We start from the raw sequence: 25,977 nt of genomic DNA, 5'->3' as shown, positions 1-25,977 counted from the left end.
CCAAGCATGCTTGGATCTAGCTTAACTTTAGGTGTTAAACACTTCGTGAAAGTTACGAATGGTCTTGACTATTCGTAACAAATATATATATAAAAATATATAAAAAATAACAAATATCTTCGTATGAACAAATTAATTTTTGTACGAACAAAATATCTTCGTACAAACAAAACAAAATATTCCTTCGAATACTCGTAAGTTTTGTTCGTAGTGAAGACCATAGTATACCACATTGCGGAATCACAAATATTCGTGTTCATATGAAGAACATAGTATGTGGCCCCTGGTGATTCAATCGCTTACTTTAGTCGCTACTGTATATGTCTTCAGCACAATATCATCAAATATTGTAGCCTACTCCAGTGCTTTTCGAACTTTACAATACCGCGCACTGGCTGAGGTCTGATTGTCATTCGGCGTACCTGTTCACACGTTTCAAACGAAAAAAAAATATTACCAAGTCAACTCTTGGTTTTACAATCTGCAATGTGCAAATTCACAAACAGTCTTTCACTGATATTTCACCAACAGTGTATGGTTTTCGAGAGTTTGCATTCCTTAAAGCTACTTTATACAGGAGTAGGCAATCATCAGGCCGCGGCCCGGTGCCGGTCCGTGAAGAATTTGTTACAGGCCGCGCAAACCAATGCCAATAATTAATAAACGTTTGCTGCTAAAATACCCAAACCAATAAAAAACAACAATCTTTTAATCTTCCTTCAAAAACAGCAAAACAACAGCAAACAAGAGAAAACTACAAAATATGCTGGACATAACAAACACATTGCTGGTGTCATTGAATAACATTATGTAAAGGTGGGAGCAGAGTATTGCTGCAAAACAAGCCTAGAGATCTCACGGAAGCAGCGTTACGATATGACGAAATATATTTGCATGCGCATTGCACACCAAACATTTGTGTTTTATTGGACAGGCCGTAAAGTAATGCGCCTGCCTTATACCGGTCAGTAGTGCGAAAAAGGTTGCCGATGCTGCTGTGCACGTGAAGCTTTTACATGAGAGCATAGACATCGTATAACAACTAGACTGCGCTTCTCGCATCTCGATTGATGAAATTGAAAAAAAGGCTTCCGCCATTGTTAGTGTCTCAAATTTGTGTGAAAGCTGCGCTGTTACAGCCAAACGATAACATTTCTAAGCTGGTGCGCTTCTGAAGAAAACTAACTTGTTAACTATAATTTAGAGCTTTGGTGTAATAGAGGTTTTATTCATCTATGAAATGAATATAAGCATGTGTTAAATAGCACAGAATTGCATACAGTCTATAATAGACTATAAAGCAAAAACACTGAAATGAGAGAGCATGCGTATATGAATTCATCATTTCCAGCAGTTTCAGCAGAGCTCTTATTCAGTTTTCTCCCGTGATTTTGGTAGACCTAATATGCGCCATTTTGTCGAAAATGACTTTTTTGCATTTTTCTACGTTTAAAGACTTTATGCATCTCCTGACAAAAATTTGTGCCCTAATGTAGTATGGTTTTCGAGATAATTGGTGGGTAAAACCTAACATAGTCTAATCTGTGCAAGAATAATTTTCTGAAACCCAACATATTCATCTACTCCAATCACGCAACAGGATATCGTCACGTGACAGCCATAATTTCAGAAGCAATTGCAGCAGGCTATTTCACAACATCTTACATCTCTTGAGTTGCGTAAAACGGATTTTAAAGCGTTCGATAAAGTAGATTTATCGAATGGTGAATTGGGATGCAAGAGACGAAACAGAGCTCAACATAAGAACAGCCCAAGCAAAAGCAAGCTTCCAACAAATGAAACCAATTCTTTGCAATAAAAATATCTCTTTCAAAACAAGATCTAGAGTTTTAAAATGCTATATTTATCCTGTTTTTCATTACAACTCTGAAACCTGGAATATTTCAACAAAAATGGCAGAAAAGATCAATGCTTTTGAAATGTGGTGCTTCCGTAGAATGCAACGCATTTCATGGCTGGCAAAGAAAACAAATAAAGAAATTCTACACCAAGTGAACCAAAACAGAACTCTGTTAAAAAGTATGAAAACCAGACAATATAAATTTCTCGGCCATGTAGTAAGAAAGCAAAAACTGGAGCATCTCTCTTTAACTGGTAAAATTTTTGGAAAGCGGGCACCTGGCAGACAAAGACAAACACATCTGGAACAATTTAACGACAAGACAGAAACAATCATCCATGCAACATATAATAGGAACATTTGGTCTAATTATTCATCTGAGGCCGTCGATGCCTGGTTCAGGCAAGGCAATTGAAGAAGAAGAAAGTAGATTGGGCGAAAATGTTGTCAAGCACTAAGTAAGCTTAATTATGTAGGCTAGCCTAAAAATGTCCATCCGAACACCCTAGCTTTTCTTTTCATTAAATGCCGTATCATTTACGTCTCGCCGATCAGTTTGATGTTTCGTAGCCTACTGGTGTACTGATGGCTTAGTTGACTTTACGGTACGCTAAATAACTTAGCTTGCATATGATTATTAAGATTTTAAAGCAGAGGCCCGGGAGTACGCTACTCAATGTGTTTGATCATTTTTAATCAACCGTCCCAAATGCTGTGTAGCCAATGTAGTACGGTAGCCTTAAACTTAAATGAAGGCATGGTTATTAAGTAGGCTGCCAACAACTAATTTTGAGTCAGCGATAGCCTTTAACCTAGCAGGCTTCTGTGATATCAGCAAAGTCATCTAGAGATTACAGTGATGAAATGATAGGCTACACAGTTCTGGGAGAAATCCAGAGGCTTACCGGTAGGCTACTTTAGGTTTGACTTAGGCTTACAAAGCCAACATAGTGTGGTCAAAGTCAACATTTAGCTTATATGAGGCTGTATCATACAAAAACGTAACATTAAATAAGCCAATAAGGCGGTTAAAGTCAACATCGAGAGTATATATTAGGTTTTATCATACAAACCTAACACTTTTTTTTAACTAGTTATCTGGCAAAACAAAATATACACCATATTTTAATAAACAAACAAAAACCTGGCTCAAATTTCATTCTTAAAAATTTTGTTTCGTTGTCCCCTCCAGCCTTCCAAAAGTCAACTTCGTGTGTTTTACCTTGTTTATTTTACAGCTATAAACACAAAAAGTCGTTCATCTCGAAAACTTGAAAATGGCGGATATTAGGTTATGACAAATCACGGGAGAGCTGAGCTGGTAATTATTGTAGTATAATAGCAACGATCAGTTTATTACATCAAACCGAAGCGAATGATACGCTATAACGCAGTGGTTTTCAACCCGTGGTTTCCAATGTAAGGCAAACTCATTGGTGAAACAGAGTCACGCATCAATCAAGAAGCCATAAGCAAAATAAGAGAAACGCAAAGAGCAATAACACTCACGCATAACGCAATAATAACGCGATTTCACAACCAGTGTTGCCGTTTGGTACTCTGGAGTACCAAAAAGTAAAAAATTTGGTACTATTTTGGTTGCATTGGTACCCTAAAAAATGATTTGGTACTCTGCAAAATTTGGTACTATTTGGTAACATTTGTAATTTTTAGTTTTTATTATTCGTATTGTACTGTTTTTCAATATCGAAAAAGTTTGACAACCTGACAATGAGCAAAGCGCTAGGTTGACATTGGGTCTTTTGCTTGTGTTTGGTCTTTATTTTTCCTTCGGTATTGCTTGGTAATGGTACTTGGTCGGTTATGTCTCGGCTAAGGGTGGGCGTGTTTTTATTTCGTCTCGTAAATTATTTTTTTTTTGTAAAAAAATAGCTGCCAGATGAGGGTTTTAAATGAAGGAAGAGAAGAACTTTGCAGCAGATTAATAGAATGAACTGCTGGTGAAGTTAGATTCAGCTGAATGAAAGAAAGCCGACTGAAAGAACTGAACTTTAAAGTAGCCTAATTTTCTTTGTTCAATCCATCAGTTTATTTATTTATCACATTTTTGTCACATCACACATTTGTTCTGATTATTAATCTATGATTTCAAATAAACTGTACGGTATGCCTAGAAGTTTAAAACTTGGGCCATGGCAATGCAAACTTTAAAATTGACTGTTTTGAACCAATAACATCGATACTTGAGTATCGGTACACCACTAATTTGTAGACCTACTGCGCCAGCATCTAAATAAATGGTGTGGTCAACTAGCTTAAAACAGAAATAATGTTAGCGTAGTTGCAGTAATAGCCTTTTTCAGAAAACATTGGCTAGGCCTGCTATATTAACCGATTAATAGAAAGTCTAATTGTATTAAACTGCTTATTTCTGACTGTGCACCAATGGGTGACTCTTTTACTTCTTCTAATTTCATTTGCTGTATGGTCTATATGGCAAAAGTAAAAGCAACCAAATGCTATCATAAAAATAGTAAGCATTTGAAACATGGGAAGTTGAATTCACTTGGTCGTGCAGCCCACCTGAATCTAACCTGGTAAATAACAAAGATAAAGAGATTTCAGCTACTGTAATCTTTGTAACTTTCTTGTCAATCCACATCGATCTAATTTGGCTCGACACGATAAAAGCAAATTGCGCAAAAAAAGAAGTTGACTGAAAGGAAAAAAAAAAGCTCTATGGAAAGAGTTACGATCATAATTTTGTTCTGCGCTAATAAAGTTGATAAAAGTTTTGCTATTTTTAAAGGTGAAAAAAATTGGTGCTCTGTTTATCAATTTGGTACTCATTTAGAAAAAAATTGGCACTCATTCATTAAGTGTGGTTGGCAACACTGTTCACAACACGCTGTGTGACATCAAGGAGTGCCCAACGCTTGTTCTTTTGAGCTTTTGGACCTAGAAACCATTCTTTTACCAGCCGGACAAAGTCTTGGATACTTGATATCCATTCATGGTCTGCCCAATTAGCCTCAGATATTTTGTTTGTCAGCTTCATATTGAAAAGAATAGTATGGCGCATTGGTCTGTTTCAGATCACTGCTCTGTTAATCACTCTCGTTCATAAACGAAATCGCAATACGTCAATATTAAAACCTTCTATTTCACTCAACATTATAAGTAATTCCCTCATAAATTTTGTTTGCCACTTACTATTGACTTGTACCTCACCCAAGGTTACCAGATTTTTTGAAATTTTCAGCTCAATTGCCATCAAAAGCTAATCAAAAATAGCCTAATCTCTTCATCATAAAATAATCCAAAAAAAGGATGTCTTGCCAATTTTCACAAATTTCGAATTAAAAATGACAGCTCAGTTGGTTAAGCGCTTGACTTCACAAATGAAGAATCTGCAAGATCAAGTGGTGCTGGTTCGACAATCGGGGTATGCGCTTGAGCAACGCATTTCAAATACTGCTCTCTATTCAGAGGCACCAAATGAGTGGAATAATTTAAAGACAACACTTTAACAACAATCGGAAACTTGCGTCAGTGGTGCAAAGCCTCTACAAGTTTGCGAATCTGCCAGGATCAAGGTCTCAAAAAAGCTTTTTCAGTCCGAAAAACTTTAAACCTTACAGCCTACAAAATTAGCAAGTTTATCATGTTATGCTCATCAACCTTGATATTTTTGATGTTCATAAATATTGACGTCATATTTGCCATCAAACCAGTCAATGTTCTGCCAGAACACTGTCATCACAAATTACTTACCAAAATTTAATGAATATTCTACTTTGTTAAAAACTATGCTACATTTAACCCCCTTGCCCTGCCCATTGCCAAAAGCTTCTCTCACTATTCTAAGTTTGTGTAGCTCCTGCGACTTTTTTATGTTTCCTTGCATCTTATTGCCGTTATGAAACCTGGAGGCCTTTTGGGACCCTGTGGTTTTGCCATAAGAATATGTATCGTTTAAGTTTATTTATCGTTTAAGTTTATCGTTTAAGTTTATTTAAGTTTGTTAGTTTGTTTATTTAGATTTATTTATTTATCGTTATCGTTTATTTGTATCATAAGAAACCGATACCTTTATACCGACGATGCAATTTTAGTTTAATTTTATGCTCCGAATCATGATTTGGTTGAGTTCATCACGTCCCGTTAGCTGGGCATCTTTTGGTTGTAACGTTTTTGAGTTAATGCGCCCTGATGATTTGAAGATTTTGCAATAAACTCATACTTGTAGAAATCAAGACATCATTCTCGGATCATCCATACCACCGATGTGCTCGAGATGTTGCTGCAATAATTACAGCTAGGTATGAGCGGATGCTCTAGAGTTTCCTCGACAACGATGGCTGCCCTCATATCAACGTCACACCATCGCATCCCGTTCGAGTCGGATTAGTTCGTACCATTGGACCCAAGTTAAGTAGTGTGGAATTAACTGCAGATTGTAATGGTTGAATGCTACTTTTATATCATCGCAGTGACCATAAGCCTCCTCACGTCTCTTGTTGTTATCGTCTTTGGTTGTCGCCTCACCCGTGGCTCGCGACCAGGGCGTCATGACGGCGGCGACGGCATAGTGCCTGGTCCCTGTATGGACGATTCTTTACAAGTACTGGACTATAATGCCTGTATGTACCCTACACCCTGCGGCACGCCACTGCCGAAGTTCTCCGAGACAGAAGTAGTACCCCTTTGGGTCGAATTAATCGACAGCTTCTTCAGGAATAGGGCAGTCGATTTCTGGTGAACGGTACGATCTAGTTATAGAAGCGTTAAACGAGCAGCAGTTACATAGGGTCGCCGATGTCATAGTCGATCGTGATGGTTGTGACGACCCCTACTCCATGCTTTAACGGGACCTCCTACGTGAATTCGATCTTACCGAGAGGGACCGGGTGTGTGCCCTGTTTCACAAGACTGCTCTCAGGGCTGAAAAGCCTTCGATTCTGTTAACCAAGATAAGGCGATTATTAAGTAATTCCGCTGGGAGAATACATCTTTACTGAGTGAGTTATTTTTAAGTAGGTTGACAACCGATGTCAGGCGCATCTTAGCTGCACATGCCTGCGATAGTGTGGATACGCTGGCGCGTAGGGCAGACAAGATCGGTAAAGTCTCAGGTGGCGACCATGTCTTAGTAGAGAGTCCTCATAGTCCCTCTTTGCAAATAGATATTAATCAATCTTTAGACAAACGTATCGCCGCACTGTCTGAGTGCGAGCGTCTCCTTCTTTCTCTGCTCGGAGGCACACGCCTTTTTATAACGATCACCGAGTCCGCTCTTTATTCTGTTAGGCTACTTCCATAGTAATTTTAGTTTTAGGGCACGCCGCTGCGTCCCGCCTAGTAGCTGGGACCATCGGGAAGGAGCAACAAAACGTGTCAAGTTCCACTTCAACAAGGCGGGTGAGATGAGTAGGGGAGAGTGGAGTTAGTTGGAAGGCGGGGTTAGTTGAAAAATGATCATTTTTTTAACTCTCTATAACTTTTTTAAATATTTACTGCAAACATGTGAAGTAGTTTATAAAAACACACAATCCATGTTAGCTTCGATTTGTTGAGTCAAGGTATGTTTGTTTGGCTGACAATTTTGTGTTTTCTTACTTTCGAAGTAAATTTTTTAGCGTATTTAAAAACATCTCATGCGTCGATATCGTTAAAGATAGGAAGAAATTTTTTGGTGTGTGTCAGCTGTAGGTGCTCTACAACACTAAAAAATAAACAAATTTTAGTTTAATGCACCATGCTTGAATATTTTAGGAAAATAGTTTGTCATATGCTAAGGGGGCTAGTTGGAAAATAGTGGGTGGGGTTAGTTGGAAAATGTTTTAATAACAGCATAATTATGTAGTATGATACGAGTATATCGTCGTGGTATGATAATAAGTAGTATAAGTTCCAATGTACTTGTTTTAAGCAGACATACATTGTAAAATTTTAATTTGAATAACTTGGAAAGTGCTATATATGCGGCATCACAAGTTTTAACAATGCGTTTATTAAAAAATGTTTTTCCGATGATTAGATGTAGAATTCATTGCATTTTAATTTTAAAGCAAGTAAACATATTTGCTTACAACCCCATGTAAATGTTTTTTGGTTGAAAAAAGAGTATCCAGTTCATTAGTAGGCATTAAACTGACGTTTTTCAACTAACCCCAGGCATGGGGTTAGTTGAAAAATCAATTGTATGTTTGTTTATTTTAAATTTTCATTAAAAGCTGAATTGATTCAATACTTATTTTTGGTTGTATGATAGAGGACATCATAGATGATAATTTAAGCCGCTTCAAGTTGTCAGGTTATGCACCAATTGTTTTAAATTCTACTTTAAAAAAAAAACTTTCCGACTAGCCCCACTCTCCCCTACTATCGCCTTGAATCTCGCAGCTATACTGCGGATCTACGATTCTCATACGATTTTAACTTTTCTTATTGAAACTGGCAGTAGTCTAAGCATAATTCCATAATTTATTCTAATCGTGCTAAACCCTCACTGTGTTCTCACTCCCATAAATGTTCGCTCATTCACGTGTTTGATAGCGTTCGCAAGCGCCTTTCACTCGGTCTACCCGTTAAATTTGAATGGACTTTTAAACTTGCTGACGTACCAGTACCCATAATAGGCATAGACTTTTTGTTACATCTTGGTCTATCCATTGACATCCCTAACAGGCATTTGATCATGCCGAACCGTGATAACCATGATAATTGTGTGCGTCATGCCGTGTCCAATAGCGGTGGAAGCTTTTAATGCTGCCAAGCAAGGCGCCTATGCATTCTTAAAGGCATACTAAAGGAAAATTTCAAACCGGAATTAAGCATTAAAATGAGTAAATTGAACATTCAAGAATACATTTCAAAAACAATTACCCAAAAAAATTTGTTTTCAATGGCGCTGGCAAGGCCCAAAGTCCAGTGTTTCACTTATTTTCATTTTTTTCAAAATGACCAAAACGTGCAAACACAGCTCAAGAATACGTCATAAAGTCCAGCAATAACAAAAGTCACGTTACCAATCTGATGTTTTGAGCAAACTGTCTGCTGTTTTGATGTTAAAATGTGCTGTTTTGATGTAAATACATACATAGCCTACAGTCAAATCGCCCGCAGTAACAATTATTGCGTGATCGGTTGATTGCTAGACTTTATGACGTAGACTTTATGACGTTCTTTACAGTCGCACGCTTCGTTGCTCAGGCCAATCTCGTTTTGAAAGCTCTGACAAAAGCACGCGCACAATGGTGGTCAGACCGCAATGGGGCAAAATTTTATTGAAAATCGTTTTATGGTAGCATGTTATTGTTCCCAAAGGGGACACAGGTCGCTACCGCATTACAGGGGATTATAGGAATCTCAATCGCCAGACTCGACCTGACACTTATTTATCCTTTACTTTTCTTACACGATTTCGTCGATGCGTTGCATGATTCTACTATTTTCTTTACTTTGGATCTATTCAAATCTTATCACCAAATCCTGTTGCCGAACGAGACATTCCAAAAACTGCAATTGTCACTCCAATTGGCGGCTTCAAATTCTGCAAATTAAGTATGGGTCTGTGTAGCCTAGTGTTAGTCAAACATTTCATAAACGAGGTTCTGCTTGGTCTGGACTTCGTGATTTGTTGTGTCGACGATGTACTAATCTTTAAGAATAAGGAAGAACATGTAACCCACCTGAGGCTTGTTTTTCGTCGTCTGACCCACTACGGACTGATCTTAAATAAAGGAAAATGCGTATTTGGTGTCTCGGAAGTAAAATTCTTAGGCCATGAGGTCAACTCTGAAGGCATTCAGCCCCTCACCGGGAAGCAACTTTGTAAAAGGTACCATAAAAAAATCCCCTCTGAGCAACAAAGGAAAACGTATATTTTAGCTCAGTTTAATCATTCGTTCCCTATCGGCTGGCTTGGCGCATTGGGTTAGGGCGGTGGTAGTAATTAGTAGTTACATTGACGTGGGTTTGATTCCCACCGCAGCTGTTGCTCTTTTTTCTTCTGTAATTACCAAACCAAGTTGAAAGGAGATTTTTCAAAAGATAATGGTCCCTTTTCAAAAGTTGCCACCTGGAAGGTCGAAGCAATCCAGAAGTTTCAGCGCCCACTTAAAGCAGGACAGCTTAGGAGGTATCTAGGTATGATGAACTTCTATCGCAAATTTATTCTCAATTGTGCACAGCTCTTACAGTCGCTGCATGGCATTTTAACCCCTAAGTTATCCTGTCAGAAACCGATACCTTGGACCGACGATGCAATTTTAGTTTAATTTTATGCTCCGAATCATGATTTGGTTGAGTTCATCACGTCCCGTTAGCTGGGCATGTTTTGGTTGTAACGTTTTTGAGTTAATGCGCCCTGATGATTTGAAGATTTTGCAATAAACTCATACTTGTAGAAATCAAGACATCATTCTCGGATCACCCCACCACCAATGTGCTCGGGATGTTGCTGCAATAATTACAGCTAGGTATGAGCGGATGCTCTAGAGTCTAGACTATTCGACGTCCGCTACATTTGTTTAGTTATAACTACACTATCCTAAACAAATGCAAAATAAAACTAGGGCAAAGATTTTAAATTTTTGAATTTTTTTTAGCAATACATTAAAATTTTGAATAGCCTGCTTTACAAAAAATATTGATTATTATAGACACACTTAGTAAGGCAATCAGTGCTTAGTGAACGGTGTGACTTTTGTCTTTACGCGCATGACTACGCGTAAAGCCAAAAAAATGCTTTACCTCAGAATCATAAGTTTGCATGAAATTAGCTTTTGCCTATGACGTCGTGAAATATAAGCTCACCACTTTCAATGAAAACATACGCAATATAAAACATTAGCCCGCAACCAAATTAAAACTAGCACAAAAAACCACAACCCGCGACTGCTGAAATTTTTCCGCAACTCCGAAACGAAACTAGCACAAAAACCGCGGGGAAACCACGAAACTGGCAACTTTGACCTCACCTACAATGCAATGCAGTGCATGTGACGCAATAAATACTATTGTTTGTTTATAATTATAAAACCTCAATTTTTTACCCACAATTCAATTATTATTCCATTCACCTGTCTCCCGTGCAATGATCATAATAAATCGGTGATGAAGGATCGTTTTCGTCACAATGCTTCAGAAGAGGACAAAACATTTCATCACTTTTGTCGTCGCAGTGTTCCACTTTATCGCATGCAATGTAGATTGATGGCCCGCAACGATGACCACATTTGCCTTGTAGTTGTGGGTTTGGTTGATTAATATGATATTTGCATTGAAAAAAATCGCAGTGAGGTGATTCCTCTGTAATACAAACACACAGTGGAGTTCATTCGTTTCATTTTATTATCAAATATAAAAAATAAACTAACGTTTTCTCCTCAGATAGTTCTATAGTTTTATTGTAAACTGCATAATTAACTTTTCACATTTTCATTATTATCAAATAACTTTCAACTGAAATTCTTTTACTCAAGTTCGTAATTTTACTCTTTACTTGAATTTCGATACTTCACTCAAATATCGCAATTTGGTTTCATAAAGAAGAAAGGTACTCAACTGAACTACAATTAAAAGTATTCGTTTTTCAATGATGACCAAAGCAATGACGTCATCCGAAACGCGTGATCACGTGATTTTACATTGTAATCGATTTGTTTCAGCTTCATAATAAAGAAGAATAAAAAATAAGCGACACATGATTAATCAGATATCAAACGTTGGAATACTCAACAAAACAAAGGTATACATTTTTACTTGTTTGAAACGTCATAATCGAAAACATTGGAGACTAACCACAATGTCAGCTGAACACTAGAATGCACAATCTATTTACTTCCTAACCTGCCAATCAGGAATTATTTTGACTTTTGTTTTTGTGAAGTTAAAACAAACTTTTATTGCGTTATTTCCTTGTTTGGGACTGGAACATTTATAATGAACAACAAATTGACTGGTAACATGTTTGGCCTTTCATTGGTTTGTTGGTGCTGTACTGGTATTACTACGAATTGAGATTTCTATGCTAACTACAAGTTTTTGCCTTGTTGAACTGCACGCCAGGCAAATTTCACATCGTATCCAAACAAATGCTACTCTCGTCGGTCTTTCATTATTGTAGTGAAATTTTAAGTTGTTAAATCCCTTGTGTTGCTTCAGATTTATGACGCGCACTGGTTCAAGTTAATTGGTTTGGTTTGTTGGTGCAGTGCTAGTATTATTATAAATTGAGATTTTTATGCTAACTACAAGTTTTTGCCTTGTTGAACTGCACGCAAGGCAAATTTCACATCGGATTTCACATTTCAATTTGAAACTGCTTTCAGGCAAATTTCACATTCAATTGGAAACTGCTTTCATTTAGAATGCATAATAATAGTTAAAACACTAGTAGTTAGACAGAAAAACGCTGCATTACTGAAGGTGTCCTATAGGACACCGTGGTAATTCTGGGGTGTAAAAAATCCCGGTAATTCTAGCGTTAAAGTGCAATTCGATACCATAAACCAGCTTTAATTATCTATTATTCACAACTCGCTAGGGCTAGATCAGTGATTCTCAACGTGGTCCAGGTGGACCACTGGTGGTCCACCTGGAATTTCTGTTTGTCCACAGAGAGTTCTATAAGTCCTTGATAAAACTTTCTTCAAAATTGTATCATTTACTACAGTAAATTATGTAAGGACTGCATACAGGTGTAAGTTATGATTGTATGTCAGCAGAAGGGAATAATCATGTTTACTTCGTGATTTTTGATCGATTTTTCTAGAAGTGCTAGATAAGCATAAGCTCAGCAGTTTTTGAACTTAGGCTATTGAACTGTTCAAGGTATAAGTGAAGTGATGGCAGGCCTAATCAATGAATCATATGTTGCTGTAATTGTTGTGGTGCTGTCGGTACAAGAAGATTGCGCGTCTTCATGGTATAAAATTTCTTCAGGGAGAGTAGAGCTATTCGCTGTTTCACTGAATGTTAATTAAATTATTTTATGGATGTTACATATTATATATTTTCAGACGCTAAATTAAGCACTGTATTCTGCAGTGCTTTCAAATTAACAAAATGTCAGAAACTTCTGTTGCTGAGAAGGAAAGACTAAGACATTACCAGACATTACCATTTTATTGAAACAATATGTGCATGATGTTTCGTTAGAATAAATTTTGAAATTTAAATTATGTGTATTCAAGTAGTTAAGGTTTAATGTGCAAATTAAGAGGATTTGCTTAATTAGTTAATCACGTATTATTTTATTAAGGACTAAGATTAAACACGCCCTTGAGTTTTCTGACCTATGTGCAATACAGCTTTGACTAGTGGCGTTCATGAAGCGTCAACATAGCAAAGTGGTCCATCGGATATTTTTTTTTAAAATATGGTTCATGGGCCAAAAAGGTTGAGAATCACTGGGCTAGATGATGGTGAAATGCTACAAAGTTGCAACGTGGAAATTTTTAACAAGTGATTAATTATATTAAATTATAGGGTATAAGCTTAAAAACTCCCGTATCGTGCTTTTCGAACATCTTCGGAACGAATTTCAGATGGGGTTAACACTTGATTGGTCAAAGTTGTGACTGTTTACAACTGGTCACATTACTCGGAGATATTGGCTAGTGTAGGCCTACCCAATTTTCATCGCCTATACTGTAAAGAGAACAACTTTCGCCAGCTAGTAAATTGCAAGTAGAAGTTTACGTTTGATAAATCTTCTACATCTGTTTAGATAATTATGGGCATATGCAGCTAAAAACAAAACAAATTTATTTTGCAGATTTGGCGAATGAATATTTTGTAGCTCTCTTATAGGCTACGGCCTGATTTTTTACATTCTGCAAGGCTTTTCCATATTTTTCCTGCTTTGGCAACTGTGTGAATAAAAATTTTAAAAATCTATGCTTTTTGCTCTTTTTCCAGGTGGCACTAAGTTTCAAGATCACAAGGGTTGGAAAAACGAAGACAGTTTGATCCAGACAATTTCGGTCAGACTGTTTATCACTTTCTTCCTTTTTCTCATTTCTTACTGCTTCCTCAAGGCAAAAAAAAGCTTTCATATTGTCACGGGCCAGAAAAAATTTTAAAAAATCTGATTATTAGAAAATTTCAGTCAGAGAGCAACGATTGAAAAACCTACTAAATGTGACAAAATGAGGCTGCATCTCCAAGTAGCCATCCCTTAACTTTTTTCAGTGAGGAAAGTTCAGCTCTAACGAAATTATGAAACTACTTGCACGAAATATCATGGAAATTGTGGACTACAGATCTAAGATGTTAAAACCGGACAACTAAAAGGCTGTTACTTTTCTTCGTTCCACCATTGTGGCTGCATTGTAGATAAAATGCTTTCTAATTGCATTTACGTAAGCTGTAAGTATTTATGCCACGATTTCTTTGTGCAGTGACCATGGCGACGTTATTCACAATGCACTTTTGGACAATCTTTCAGATTTGCTTCCCGCACGGTAACCAAATAGTTAAATTGGCAATCAGCAACCTCCACAAGCCTTGAATCTAGGAATAGTTGAATCAGTATTTAATTAATAGATCAGAGTAAAAGAATAATGTTTATGCTAAATGTGTGGCGAGGATCGAACAATGTAAACAAGCAAAGTTTTTGCAATCCTTTATGTCGACGTCATATTTTTAATATCTCATTTTCTCGTGATTAGTTTCACTCAATTTGTTTGTTTTACTCATTTGGTTGTTTTACTCATTTTTCTCAATTTTTCTGATTTAGACACATATTTCCTCCCCGCTGATCGCCTGTAAAACGTTTATTTGATCAGATATGAGCAGTGTGTTGCGTTTCAGACTAAGCCACAAAAACTATAATTGCCATTTTGTGGAAAGTGTCTTGACAGTTGTTCTTGCTGCTAGGCGCATTCCTTGAACCCTTGATTGATTGATTGAATCTTTATCCTCGGACTGGTAAAGCTTCTTGCTTAATCCTTTTAATCTTAGAGCTTAATCCTGGTAGTTTCGCATATTTGTAGAGGCTGTGAATCACTGACGCAGGCCCGGTCACCGAGATTGACAGAATGAAGTTTCCCATTATTGAAATCTTGTTGCCACAAGCGCACACCCCGAGCGTCGAACCAGAGCCGCTTGATCTTGAAGTTTCTTCGTTCCAGGAGTCACGCGCTAAACCAACTGAGCTATCAGGGCCGTCATACCCATAATTTTGACCGATACCCATAGTTTTTTCCGATAATTTTCCAATTACCGGTAGGCTACCACAGCTTCCACAGGTTGTCTTTCGGCAATGCTGGTAAATAGATCTTTGCTGCAGCTCTGTGCAACGAAGCGTGTCGTGGAAAACACCATGCTGGTTGCTTCGTTAGCACGGATCAAATTGCTTGTGAATACTTAACTACTAGTTTAGCGGTTAGTAGAATCATCGTAAAAATCTGGAATCAATGTTAAAAAAGCAAGGAACTGACTGTTTAGTTTATTAAAGTTACTTTTACAAGAAAAACAGGTCAAGTGATACAATGATAAGCCACATTAATGGGCTCCAGTAACTGCGCATAAGCTATGGTGCTTGAAAGAACTGGTGGTAGTGTGTTACTATGTTGGTGTGAAAGCAGTGATGTACGCGCATACAAAAAATATTGACGCCGTCAGGGCAAACACAAACGTTCGAAAAACTATACGCCGCATGCGTCAACGCAACTTGTAAAAAAAGTTGGCGGCGTCAGCGTTAGCGCATATTCTAGCGCAAACTCATTTTGTTTGCTAGGTGCCAATTATTCACATGGTATAAACCACTCGAAACAACACACTTTTCAAGCCATTTCGCGATTTCTCGTTACAAGAAATTATCTTTTTGGCCTGAAGGCACATCTGGCATTGAAAATATAAGTTTTTGCCTTTCGAAGAAGAGAGCTTAAAATACTTTTTCATGTAGGGCCATGGATTTGTATTATCATGCTCCATTTCACTTGGAGATGAGTATTACCGTAAGTTATTCCCTGAATACAATAGTGTAGTGTAAGAAACTGTACCATATGCCCATCAAGAAAATTCTAGCATTATACTAACTGTCGCTCCTAGTAATATACTAACTGTCGCTCCCTATAAATCCATTATAAAAAACACTATTTTTAAAATGATTCCGTTTGAATAAGACTAATGTTGCTTGTAATGCCATAATTCTCTCAGTAAGCTCTATTCTTTTTTCTGATAAGATTTTTAAAAAGTGGGTTAATGGAAGAAAAAACTGCCAGACACAAGCAAGTTTAGATTCTGAACTGCACAACTCTTTGTTATTAGCATTCAGGGATAGTTAGCATTACTAGTGTTATTAGCAGTAGGCTACTCAAAAGCCTCTCACAATTGGCCCCTGGATGCATGTTTTGCTAAACTGCTCATCAAGTTACAAAACATATATAATTACATACTTACGCAACAGACTGTATAAATTGTCAAGTAAAAATTACCTTAGCTTGATAGCCTACTGTATGTAGGCCTACACATTACTACGCTACATAGCCTACAACAAGAATAACCGGCAAAGTAATGTACTACATATAACATACAGAGTACAACATCATGCAAGCAATCACGGTCGGAGACCAAATATTTGAGTTTGTTTAGATACATAGGCTGCACTGCTCAATGAGTGCTCATTGCCTGAGAAGTTTCTGATTTGCCCGAAAATGCAAGACTTAACTAATATAAATTAAAGTGCTCACAATTGCTTACAAACGCCTTCAACACTGCTTGACTAAAAACACTTCACACTACGACGAAGCCAAGTCATTGTTTACATTTTTTACATGGAGCGACATTACCAACCTACCTACTTGCTTGCTTACATTACATTCCTGTTCTGATCCGTAATTTACTAAGTAATTTCGCAGTAGGGCTAAGTTGTTTTAACTAATTCTTTCTTTTTTTCTGCAAGACTTCAGTCTCCACGTGAGACTCTAGCGTCAAAGGCAGTAGTGCGATATACAAACAAACTCCAGCTGACTGAACAATAGATGACACTGTGACCAAACACTAGAACAATGGGCAATTGCAAGACGTCAACATTTCGCAGTTTGGCAAAAAAAATTGCAAACAACAACTAAGACATTAAAAAGTATGCGTTGACGCTATGCGCTAAAAAGCCGCGAAAACTTTACGGCGCATCCTCAAGCGCAAACTATCCAAAAAAATGTGGCCGCAAGCGTTAGCGCAAACAAAAAGTATACGCCGCAAGTATGCGGCGTAGAATTTGCGGCGCATACGTACATCTCTGTGTGAAAGCAAAATGGTCTAGGTCTACTATTCTGATAGACTTATAATTTCTTCTTGCCTTACTGTGTTTTTATAATATTCAGTGAGAATTATTGTCTTATTTGCTACAAGAAGTAGCCTAAGATATGTAGGTTTCCGTTTGCAGACTTAGCCTATTTTGCTTTCACTTGTGAAAACAACGCATCACTCATGCCCTACTTGCACTGAATATGAATCAACTGGAGTAGGCTAATAAGCCTTGTTGAGGAGACATAACTTTAAAAATGCCATTCACCAAGTTCGTTTATTTTGCCAAATTAAATGAACTTGGAATAACCATTTTTACCATATGCCTTGTTTAGCTGCTTTTTTGGGCTTAAAAGCCCAACGGGTTAACTTATTGATGAAGGCGTACGGGCCTACACTTAATTTGCATTTGCCCAAACTCATCAAATAAAAACTGGATTTTTGTTGAAGTTTGGTGATTACTTTAGATTTGAAATTAAAACTACGTTTTAATTGTTTTTCAGACCGCAAAAGGATTTCAATAGTTTGTTTGTTTAGCCTGCCCAGTTTTATATAAGCTACCCAGTAACGTTGACAAAGGGGTCCAGCATTAGGCTAGCCTAATCATGTTTTTTTGCTCCCATTGCGACAACATATAGAGTACGTGGCCTTCACTGCGATCACAAATGCGACACAACAGGAAGCAGCAAAGAGATATACAGTATAGCCTAGTTAGTGTAGGTATATTTGTAATTTCGTGTTTTTTTTTGTTAAAAGCAAAAACTCACTTGTTTTTGAAAGAAAACATGATAAGTTTAAAAAAAAATTAGGGTGGCATTTTTTCTGAACATTTTTGGGGCACGAAATCCAAGATGGCGTTCAAAATGGGGCATAACAATGATTAAGCAATATTTTCGCAAGGCTACAATTACAAATAAAATATCTAAATACATGTTTTCTGAGACAGGAAATCTAATGGAATCATCGAATTTAGGCTACATATGACATACAAGTGCCAAATTTTAAAATGTTATTCAAAATACTCCCGCGCATCCGAAACGTATGCTAACCCAGTAAACATTTTTCTTTGGCCCAAAGTTGGCTGACGGTTGTTCGGGTTGGCTGAGGGTAGTGTAGTTTTGCCAACTTTGGAAATATTTTAATTGATAATACCTACGAAGAATTATTTAAGTTTGCTTTATTGTATTCCTTTTACAATTGTAATGGGACAATGAAAATGCAAAAAAACTTAGAATTAGAAAGTCGGTCTTGCTAATGTTGGTGTGCAGTTGTACAAAACGTTGGGCCAACGTCATTATTTGCGGATGTACTACGGTAATATCTCAATTTTTTTACATTATTGTTTTAAGGAAAAAAAAAATTGAAATGTTTTTCTAAATCATGCATCACTATGAGGATCACTAATTCTGAACAAAAACACTAATTCGCAAATCAGGGCTGTAGTTTCATCTCGCAATTTTTGCGTGCTCGGTTCCTTTTTTGTTTTCGTTTTTTTCATTTTATTTTTGAAACAAAATATGACAACACTGAGCTGAATAATTGTACCACAGTTCCCTTTACCATGTGTTGGTAGGTAAGCACTTTAACCATAGACATCTTATAACAACTAGACTGCGCTTGTCGCATCTCGATTGAGAAAGTTAAAAAAAATGTCCGCCATTGTTAGTGTCTCGAGCCAATCAGAAGCTACTTTGTCTGTGACGTGCGATAGTAAAAAACGCGCGAAAACCCTTCAAAGCTGAGTGACGGCGTGACGACATTTGTAATTTTGTATTGGGTATTGTCTGACATTTGCAGTTTTGCACATTTCATAGCTGGCAGCTTAGTGCAGGAAAACGCAAGTAGCGCACATCATGAAACTCAGGTAAGGTTTGTTTGCAGTTGACTCAGATATATTCTTCAGGGTAAACTATTAATACTACAAAAAGTGCTTATATTTGATTTAGATCTTAAGAGCATATATTTTAAAAAAAAGTAGTGATATTTGAAGTTCAACAGTTGTCAGCTACATGGCGTGTGTTTGCACTGTGTTTACTTGCCAGTGCATACAATTATTACACTGGACAACATCAAGTTTTTTCCTCAAATAAAAATATATGACTTAGATCTTTGCTTTCTCAAACTCCGGTTCTGGCAAATTTCCATTGCAGGCTTTGACTATCCTGGAACTTCAAATTTATCTAATTCTAGATTTTTGTCACCAACGACTTTAAAATTTTTCAAAATCAAGGACAAAATTCCCCATTTGGTTATGTATTTCTGTGTTTCAAAATTTTTGAAAACTACGCACAATTTGTCACAAAAATATCATTAACCCTTTAATGCCCAGTGTAGCCAATTGGCACACCTTAATTGAGGGGCCCCTGTAACTTTTTTAAAAACAAATATGTTTCCTTGTCATGGTTTAATCCACCATTCTATCTCTTGTGAAGACAATAATAGCAAAGAAATTTATTGGAAACACTAATTACCCACAATACCCTTCCGAAGAAAGCATGGTGATGAGGTGACCATTGAAAAGTTGAAATAGTCAGAAAATGAGGCAGCTTCAGAGCACTGCAGATTTGTTTATTTGAAGAAATGATTGCACTTTTGTGTGTTTTCACAAAGTCATATCAACAAATAACTAGCCTAAATACTTTAATTTTGAAGTTAATGTTTTTAATCTTAGTTATGTTACCCGAAATTTTGATGTAGCCAAATGGCTACATTGGGCGTAGAAAGAGTCCAAATTCCATGGAATAGAATAAATTTCTATTTTTTTTTACTTTTTATGCAGATACGTTCTTTACTGTAACGCTGCCTGAATTATCTACAATTGATGAAAATAATGTAGATTTGGTGTTGAATGGGATATTGCGATAGTTGTGCCCGCTGGTGACATTTCAGAGTAAGAGGATGAGTCCGATGAAGATGCGGAATGCCTACTTCTCCATCAAGGTTATCTTCGGCGCCTTCTACTACAAGACAGCCACAAGTTGAAGTGGTTGAGGAAAGTGTGAAAGAGGTTCAACCGACAAAACGCTCAACCAGTAAAACCACAAAATGCCAGTGCACGTGGAAGAAGGAGGTATTTAAACCCAGTTTGGATGTTCAGTGGGAGGATCAAGGGTATACTCTATCTGAATATGAAACCCCTTTGGAGTATTTTTTAGAGTTTTTTGATGACGAGCTGTTTGGAAATATTGTCCGTGAATCAAAACTCTACGCTCATCAAAAAGACGGACATGTCTTGATTACATCTATTGCTGAAATGAAAAAGCTTAGGCTATAGGAGTGCTCCTCCTACACATCAGTATTGTAAAGATGCCTTCGAAAAGGATGTAATGGGAAAGACGAACGAGATACTCTCTAATAGCTGACTGAATGCCACGCAACAGATTTGAAACGCTGTTGCATGCACTTCAATGTCTTGCTGTTGTTTCTCTGGGCAAGAAACTTTACGATAATTGCCTCTACCCAGTGATCGATTTCGAGTAATGGGTAGTACCAAATTTCAGTAATAAGTAGAGTAGACAACCGGAAACAGACATTGCCGTCGGCTGCAGCGTGGGTCAGGAGTACGTCGGAAGGCGTACACCGATGCATAGCGCTCAAGTCCGCTTTCCCGCAATGCAGGGTAAAGATATGAAAACAAACAAAAAAACAAACACAGATATGAAGAAAAGAGACGAGGAAGGCTATGACAATCGAAGTGAATCCCTTGATAGAGCATCTGTAATCGAAATGTCAGAAAATTCCTCCGGAGGAATATAATATAAATTGCAAATAGCCTGCCAAAGAATCTTGAAGCCATTTTAGTTTTCTTGTTACTCTTTGTAAAATGCATATAACATTTCTTCTTCGGTTTTTGACCTTCAGCAATCGAATTTACAGGATAATTTGTATCTAAGAATTTTTATATTTGCGCACTCTGTATGCCCAATGTAGCCATTTGGCAACATTTTTTAATTTTTTATTTAAAACACAAAAAATAAAATTTTTGATAAAAATGGATTTATTGGGTCACAAATGTCACTAAAAAACAAAAAAATTTTTTTTTTTGTTTGTAGAAAGTAGTCCGGGCATTAAAGGGTTAACAGCACAGAATTAGGTCATCAAAAAGTTCACCTATATATTAGGCTATCAAACAATTTTACATGGAGACATGTCAGTTTTACAGCTGTGCATGTTTCACAGTACGATCACAATTTGACAATATGCTAATGACTCCATATTAAAATAGGCTGTGGCTATATTTACACTATATAGTGTAATAATAGCCTGAATAGTGTTGCCAGATAAGAAATTCTGCCCTAATTTGAGAAAAGTTAAGCTATGTAAAACAAAAACTTGTATTTTGGAAAAATTTTTATTCCCGGGCAAAGATCAAAATCCTAATTTTATTCCTAACTCTAACCTTTACCTTAACCCTTCCTAACTTTAATCCTAACTCTGGCAACACTTGATTGTGGAAAAATAGCCACTTCCATTAAAATAAGCTTTGGAGAAAGTAAGATCTTCTGCGGACCGGCTTTTGACAACCACTTCTTTACATCATATTGTGTTTCAGTTTATATCAGAACTTTCTGTAGGTGTTAGTTATATAATTACTAATGCAATGTACCGGTACCAAGTTGTGCAATTTTGTAAAGAGCGGAACATGCCTGTGGAAGTATGTTCACTTTGGTCAAACCGTGAAAAACATTTGTCAAAATGGCCACCTTGTGCATCGAAATTGCGCTACAAAGGTTTGTTGGAATCAATGGCCACCCTTAAAAGTGATTGAGCAGAATACAGTGTTACTATTCTTTATGAAACAGGTGGGCTACATCTCAATATATTATATACATGTTATGTATATGACTGAAGTTTAATTTGCGAACTCTATGTTCTGATCTTTTCTATAAAATAGCAAATTGTGTTAAAATGCTTGATTTACCATTATTTTGCACATTCTCCAGTGTCCACTGCTGTTCAGTTGAATTATCTGCATTTTTATACCGATTGTCTGGCCTAGTGGTTAGCATGTGCACCCTCTGTTTGTAGGTATCGGGTTCAAGTTCGGACTGAGTCACACCAAGATGATAAATTGGTACTTCATTCTTGCTAGCTGTGTTGTGTTAGAATGAAGTAAGGGTAAGTTTCACTCATCGTGCTGCCAGTGACTCGCTACTGCTGCAGTAATCTTACTCGAGTAGCTGTGCGGCCCGGATACAAAGCATGCGGCGATGGGCTTTACTGACCACTCACGACACCTGAACTTAGTACTTATAATGAGACTTAGTTTTATCTATGAAAGCTTTAACATATATTTTGATACATATTATATTAGATGACTTGCGAAGGGCTGAAAGATGGTGTAAAGAATACACATTACGAAGTGATGTTGAATTGTCATCAACAGATGACAATGAATCACAATCTTCATCCAAAGGTGTTTTGCACGAAAAGAGAAAACACAGGTATGTCTATCTAATGTGTGACATAATTAACATGAAACAGCGATTAACTGTTGTAATACTTCCTATAAGGTTTTACGATATGAAACAAGTTAGACCATAATCAGATTAGTATGTACACTTAGTACAGATTACGTTGTTGCATTGTTTCATTGCCCTCCTAAAAAACAAAGTGCTTTTCCCCCACAGTCTGCAGTCCTGAAGAAAACGGCTGACCTGGATAAAGCGGACATAAAGAATTATCTGCTTCTGTAAAAATTTCTTCCTTGTTTGTTGATTGTCGCAAGTTTTTCTGTCCTCTTTTCTGAAAACTTTAAAGTGTTTTTGTCCATTTTGAATATATATCCTAATCGTCATGTGTGGCACCTTGAAAAAGATTCTCACCCGGATCTAGTCTCCCTTCCTATTGTCATCTCCCGAGTAACTGACCAAACTTGGTATCGGAGTGGAACCCATGATTGTCCTCACAGCGGTTGTGTTGCAAAAGTAAGAACAGTGCTTTTTATTGGAAAGCAAGCTTTAGCCAACCAGACATCGTGGTTAAGGTTATCAATATTGGGTTACAAGCACAAATCTAAGCCCAACTACTAGTAGATATTAAGTATACAGATGCTCACTGTAACAGGATTTACGTTTGCTTACAGAAGGAAAAGTGTTCACTTATCTTCAAACAATTCTGACAGAGCAACGTCAAATGAGGATGTTCCTCTTCCTGCTACAACCATAGCGGAATTAAAAACCGTAAACAGCATGCTGGAGAATGAGGAGACCTATCAGATTGTGGTTAGTGAACACGATATGTTCTTAGTTCTTACTGCGCATTACCTATCTAAAGTTACCCACATTTTTGGTAATACATGAGTTGTATGTGTGGGGAGTTAGTTTTTCTATTTAGCCTAAAATGAGTTTAAACTTGAATGAATAAATTCTAAACCATTTAATGTCTGCCTCAACAGGCTAATTGCACAATTCATCGCACATAATCACATGGTACACACCAATATATAAATACAAAAAAATTCATGCCATTGTACGCTGGTAGCCTGGTACGCACCGCGACTGTTTGATGGGGCTGTTTTAACGATCTCGGCTTATGCATTTCAACATTCATCTGTTCTATTGCAGTTCAAACAACTGTGTCGTATAGGAGGAAGAAGCCTATACGACACGGTTAATCGATTGATGCCTCAGGTGCTGTTAAACGAAGTCGCAAGTTACGTCTCGCGGACCGGGAAGGGGAAAAATAAATTAAGTGGAGAGAAAAAGTTTTCTTTTGATTCCTTGCAAAACTTAAAGAACATGGTCGTAGGTAAGTAGTTTGTTTAAGTTTTGTATTCACCTTTTGTTGGTATGATATCGTCTCCAGAAAGAATACTTACTGTTCATGATTAATTTTCAATGAAATAACAACCTTGGATATAACATAAGTTTTGCAGCATCTGAAGTTTACCTTTTTCGTAATCTTTTTTGTCAATTTGCTGTTTACTATCCCTGATTAATGCCTCAGTCTAGATCCAGTTTAAAAACACCTGCTGTTTACTCGTGTGCAATAAAAAAGATGAGATTAGAAAGTTGATCTGGCCGATTTCGCAGGGAAGGGTGGCCTTCTCTGCGAAAAGCTCCGGAAGGCCGACCTTCCCGGGTTGCAACTTTTGAAAAGGTACCATAAAAAAATTCCCTCTGAGCAACAAACGAAAACGTATATTCTAGCTCAGTTTAGTCATTCGTTCCCCATCGGCTGGCTTGGCGCATTGGGTTAGGGCGGTGGTAGTATTTAGTAATTACATTGACGTGGGTTTGATTCCCACCACAGCTGTTGCTCTTTTTTCTTCTGTAATTACCAAACCAAGTTGAAAGGGGATTTTATAATGGTACCTTTTCAAAAGTTGCTCCCGGGTTCGGCGGCTATGCTTATGGTGATGTCCTCGCTTTTATTTTCATTACAGCTCTCCTGATGTTCGTGCCACGCACGTGAAACAGACTGTAGAGTGTAGAGCAATGTTCTTAACCTTTTCTGACCCGTTACCCCACTTAAGCATGGTGGGCATCTTAAATCTATTATTTGTCTATTAAATCTCATAACCTTGTCCATTTGCCCTGCAAGCAGTTCAAGGCGTTTATGTCAGAGAAAAAATCGCACAAATAAGCAACCTTCGACAAGAACACGTTGTTCTGCATCTTCTCGTGAAGACTTCCAAACAGCAGCATAAAATTAATTCCATTCGTACCAATTTTATTAGTCTTTGGCAATCAATTGAATGGAATAGCCAAATCCAACAATGATTTAAGTTGGATTAAAAATTGGTAACAATTTGCACTGTCCTGCTCATTGCCCTCTGGAAGACCTCAAACTTCCCCAGATTGAGTAATTACCCACAGGTTAAGAGCCGCTGGCCACTGCTGTAGATGATTGTGTAAAAATAAAAATCGATGTAACATTATTTGTTTACAAAACTGCTTTACTTATAGATGTTGTCCAGAGCAATAAGAAATCATGCACTCTACAAGAAATCGACCACAAACTGGGCGACTGGTTTAAGACGTGGGAAGACCGCGATGGGGGCCGGCTTGAACGTCTTGCTAAAAAAAGTACTGCGGGTATGTTCATTTGTTCTCTCCGTCACTGACAAATCGTTACTATTCTCTCAATAAGGGCAATAAAAGCATTTTTATTTACTAAACCAGCGATTAGTTTATTACTGGAGCAGAACTTCAAGAAATATGCACACATTTTAAGACTTGACTTCGAAGATCTATCAAACGATAACAATAATAAGTTGCACTGGTTAGAGAAAGCAAACTGCATTAACACGATTAACGAATGTGCATTAATGTTAGAGGTTAATAGAACATAACGGTATACCCATTCCCCAGCCCATCGTATAGGCTACGAATTACAGAATTAAAACATACTGAGGAATGTTAGGATGTATTAAAAAAATGCTTGTTATTGTAAAATAACCGGGTGTTGCATACACATATCCATGAGATATGTAGCAATTAGAGTCTGTTCTTTCACGGTGCTGTAAACACGATCTAATTTGCACTGTACAGTATATTTTCTTTACATATGTTGCATATTGTTTTATAGGTACTTGCGTTTGAGGCCGCCACAGATCACGTTGTAACATCCAGGCGCAGTCTTCTGATGAGGCATGAAGTACCTCAGTCCACTGTGTTTTTAGACTTTTGTGCATGTCTTGTCGTAGCTGTCAATTGTGCATGGGTGGTGCATTTCGAATAAATGTATTTTTCAACAACTTTACGTTTGTTTACATCATTGACTTAAATTTGCTCAGTATAAGAAGATGGTCACCGTATTGGCATATGGATCATCAGGACAGTGTCAACTTGAAATTGCAGGTTAAGTTTAACCAACGTTGCTCAACTACAACGATTAGTGCAAAATATGTATGGCCAACTGCGACGAAAGGTGCAAAGTGCGTTTGGCCA

At 37.3% G+C, this 25,977-nt stretch overlaps 1 protein-coding gene across 3 annotated transcripts; it reads left to right on the top strand.

The window, feature by feature from the left end:
* The first annotated feature begins 21,233 nt into the window (after positions 1-21,233).
* LOC145779540 (uncharacterized) lies at positions 21,234-25,693 on the top strand. 3 transcript variants are annotated; one of them, XM_082591157.1, is made up of 7 exons: positions 21,234-21,885; positions 22,112-22,201; positions 22,398-22,527; positions 23,169-23,307; positions 23,650-23,833; positions 24,994-25,122; positions 25,616-25,693. In XM_082591157.1, exons 4-7 carry the CDS (start codon positions 23,275-23,277, stop codon positions 25,627-25,629), a joined length of 360 nt encoding a protein of 119 aa, XP_082447283.1. In that variant the 5' UTR covers positions 21,234-21,885; positions 22,112-22,201; positions 22,398-22,527; positions 23,169-23,274; the 3' UTR covers positions 25,630-25,693. The 3 variants fall into 3 exon arrangements, with proteins under 3 accessions (XP_082447283.1, XP_082447291.1, XP_082447274.1); XM_082591165.1 differs by lacking the exon at positions 22,112-22,201 and having other exon boundaries at positions 23,716-23,833; XM_082591148.1 differs by lacking the exon at positions 22,112-22,201.
* The last annotated feature ends 284 nt before the right edge of the window (positions 25,694-25,977 follow it).

The sequence above is a fragment of the Aplidium turbinatum genome, chromosome 1 (genome assembly GCF_918807975.1).
Source record: "Aplidium turbinatum chromosome 1, kaAplTurb1.1, whole genome shotgun sequence".
Lineage (NCBI taxonomy): Eukaryota > Metazoa > Chordata > Ascidiacea > Aplousobranchia > Polyclinidae > Aplidium > Aplidium turbinatum.
The sequence above is the reverse complement of the archived record's forward strand: the minus strand, read 5'-3'. Positions and strand labels throughout refer to the sequence as shown.

Excerpts from the sequence above, each read along its gene's own strand:
- LOC145779540 (XM_082591148.1), top strand. The coding sequence starts at position 23,275 with ATGCTGGAGAATGAGGAGACCTATCAGATTGTG. Across the intron at positions 23,308-23,649 it reads AGGAGACCTATCAGATTGTG|TTCAAACAACTGTGTCGTAT; the intron begins GTTAGTGAACAC and ends GTTCTATTGCAG. Across the intron at positions 23,834-24,993 it reads CTTAAAGAACATGGTCGTAG|ATGTTGTCCAGAGCAATAAG; the intron begins GTAAGTAGTTTG and ends CTTTACTTATAG.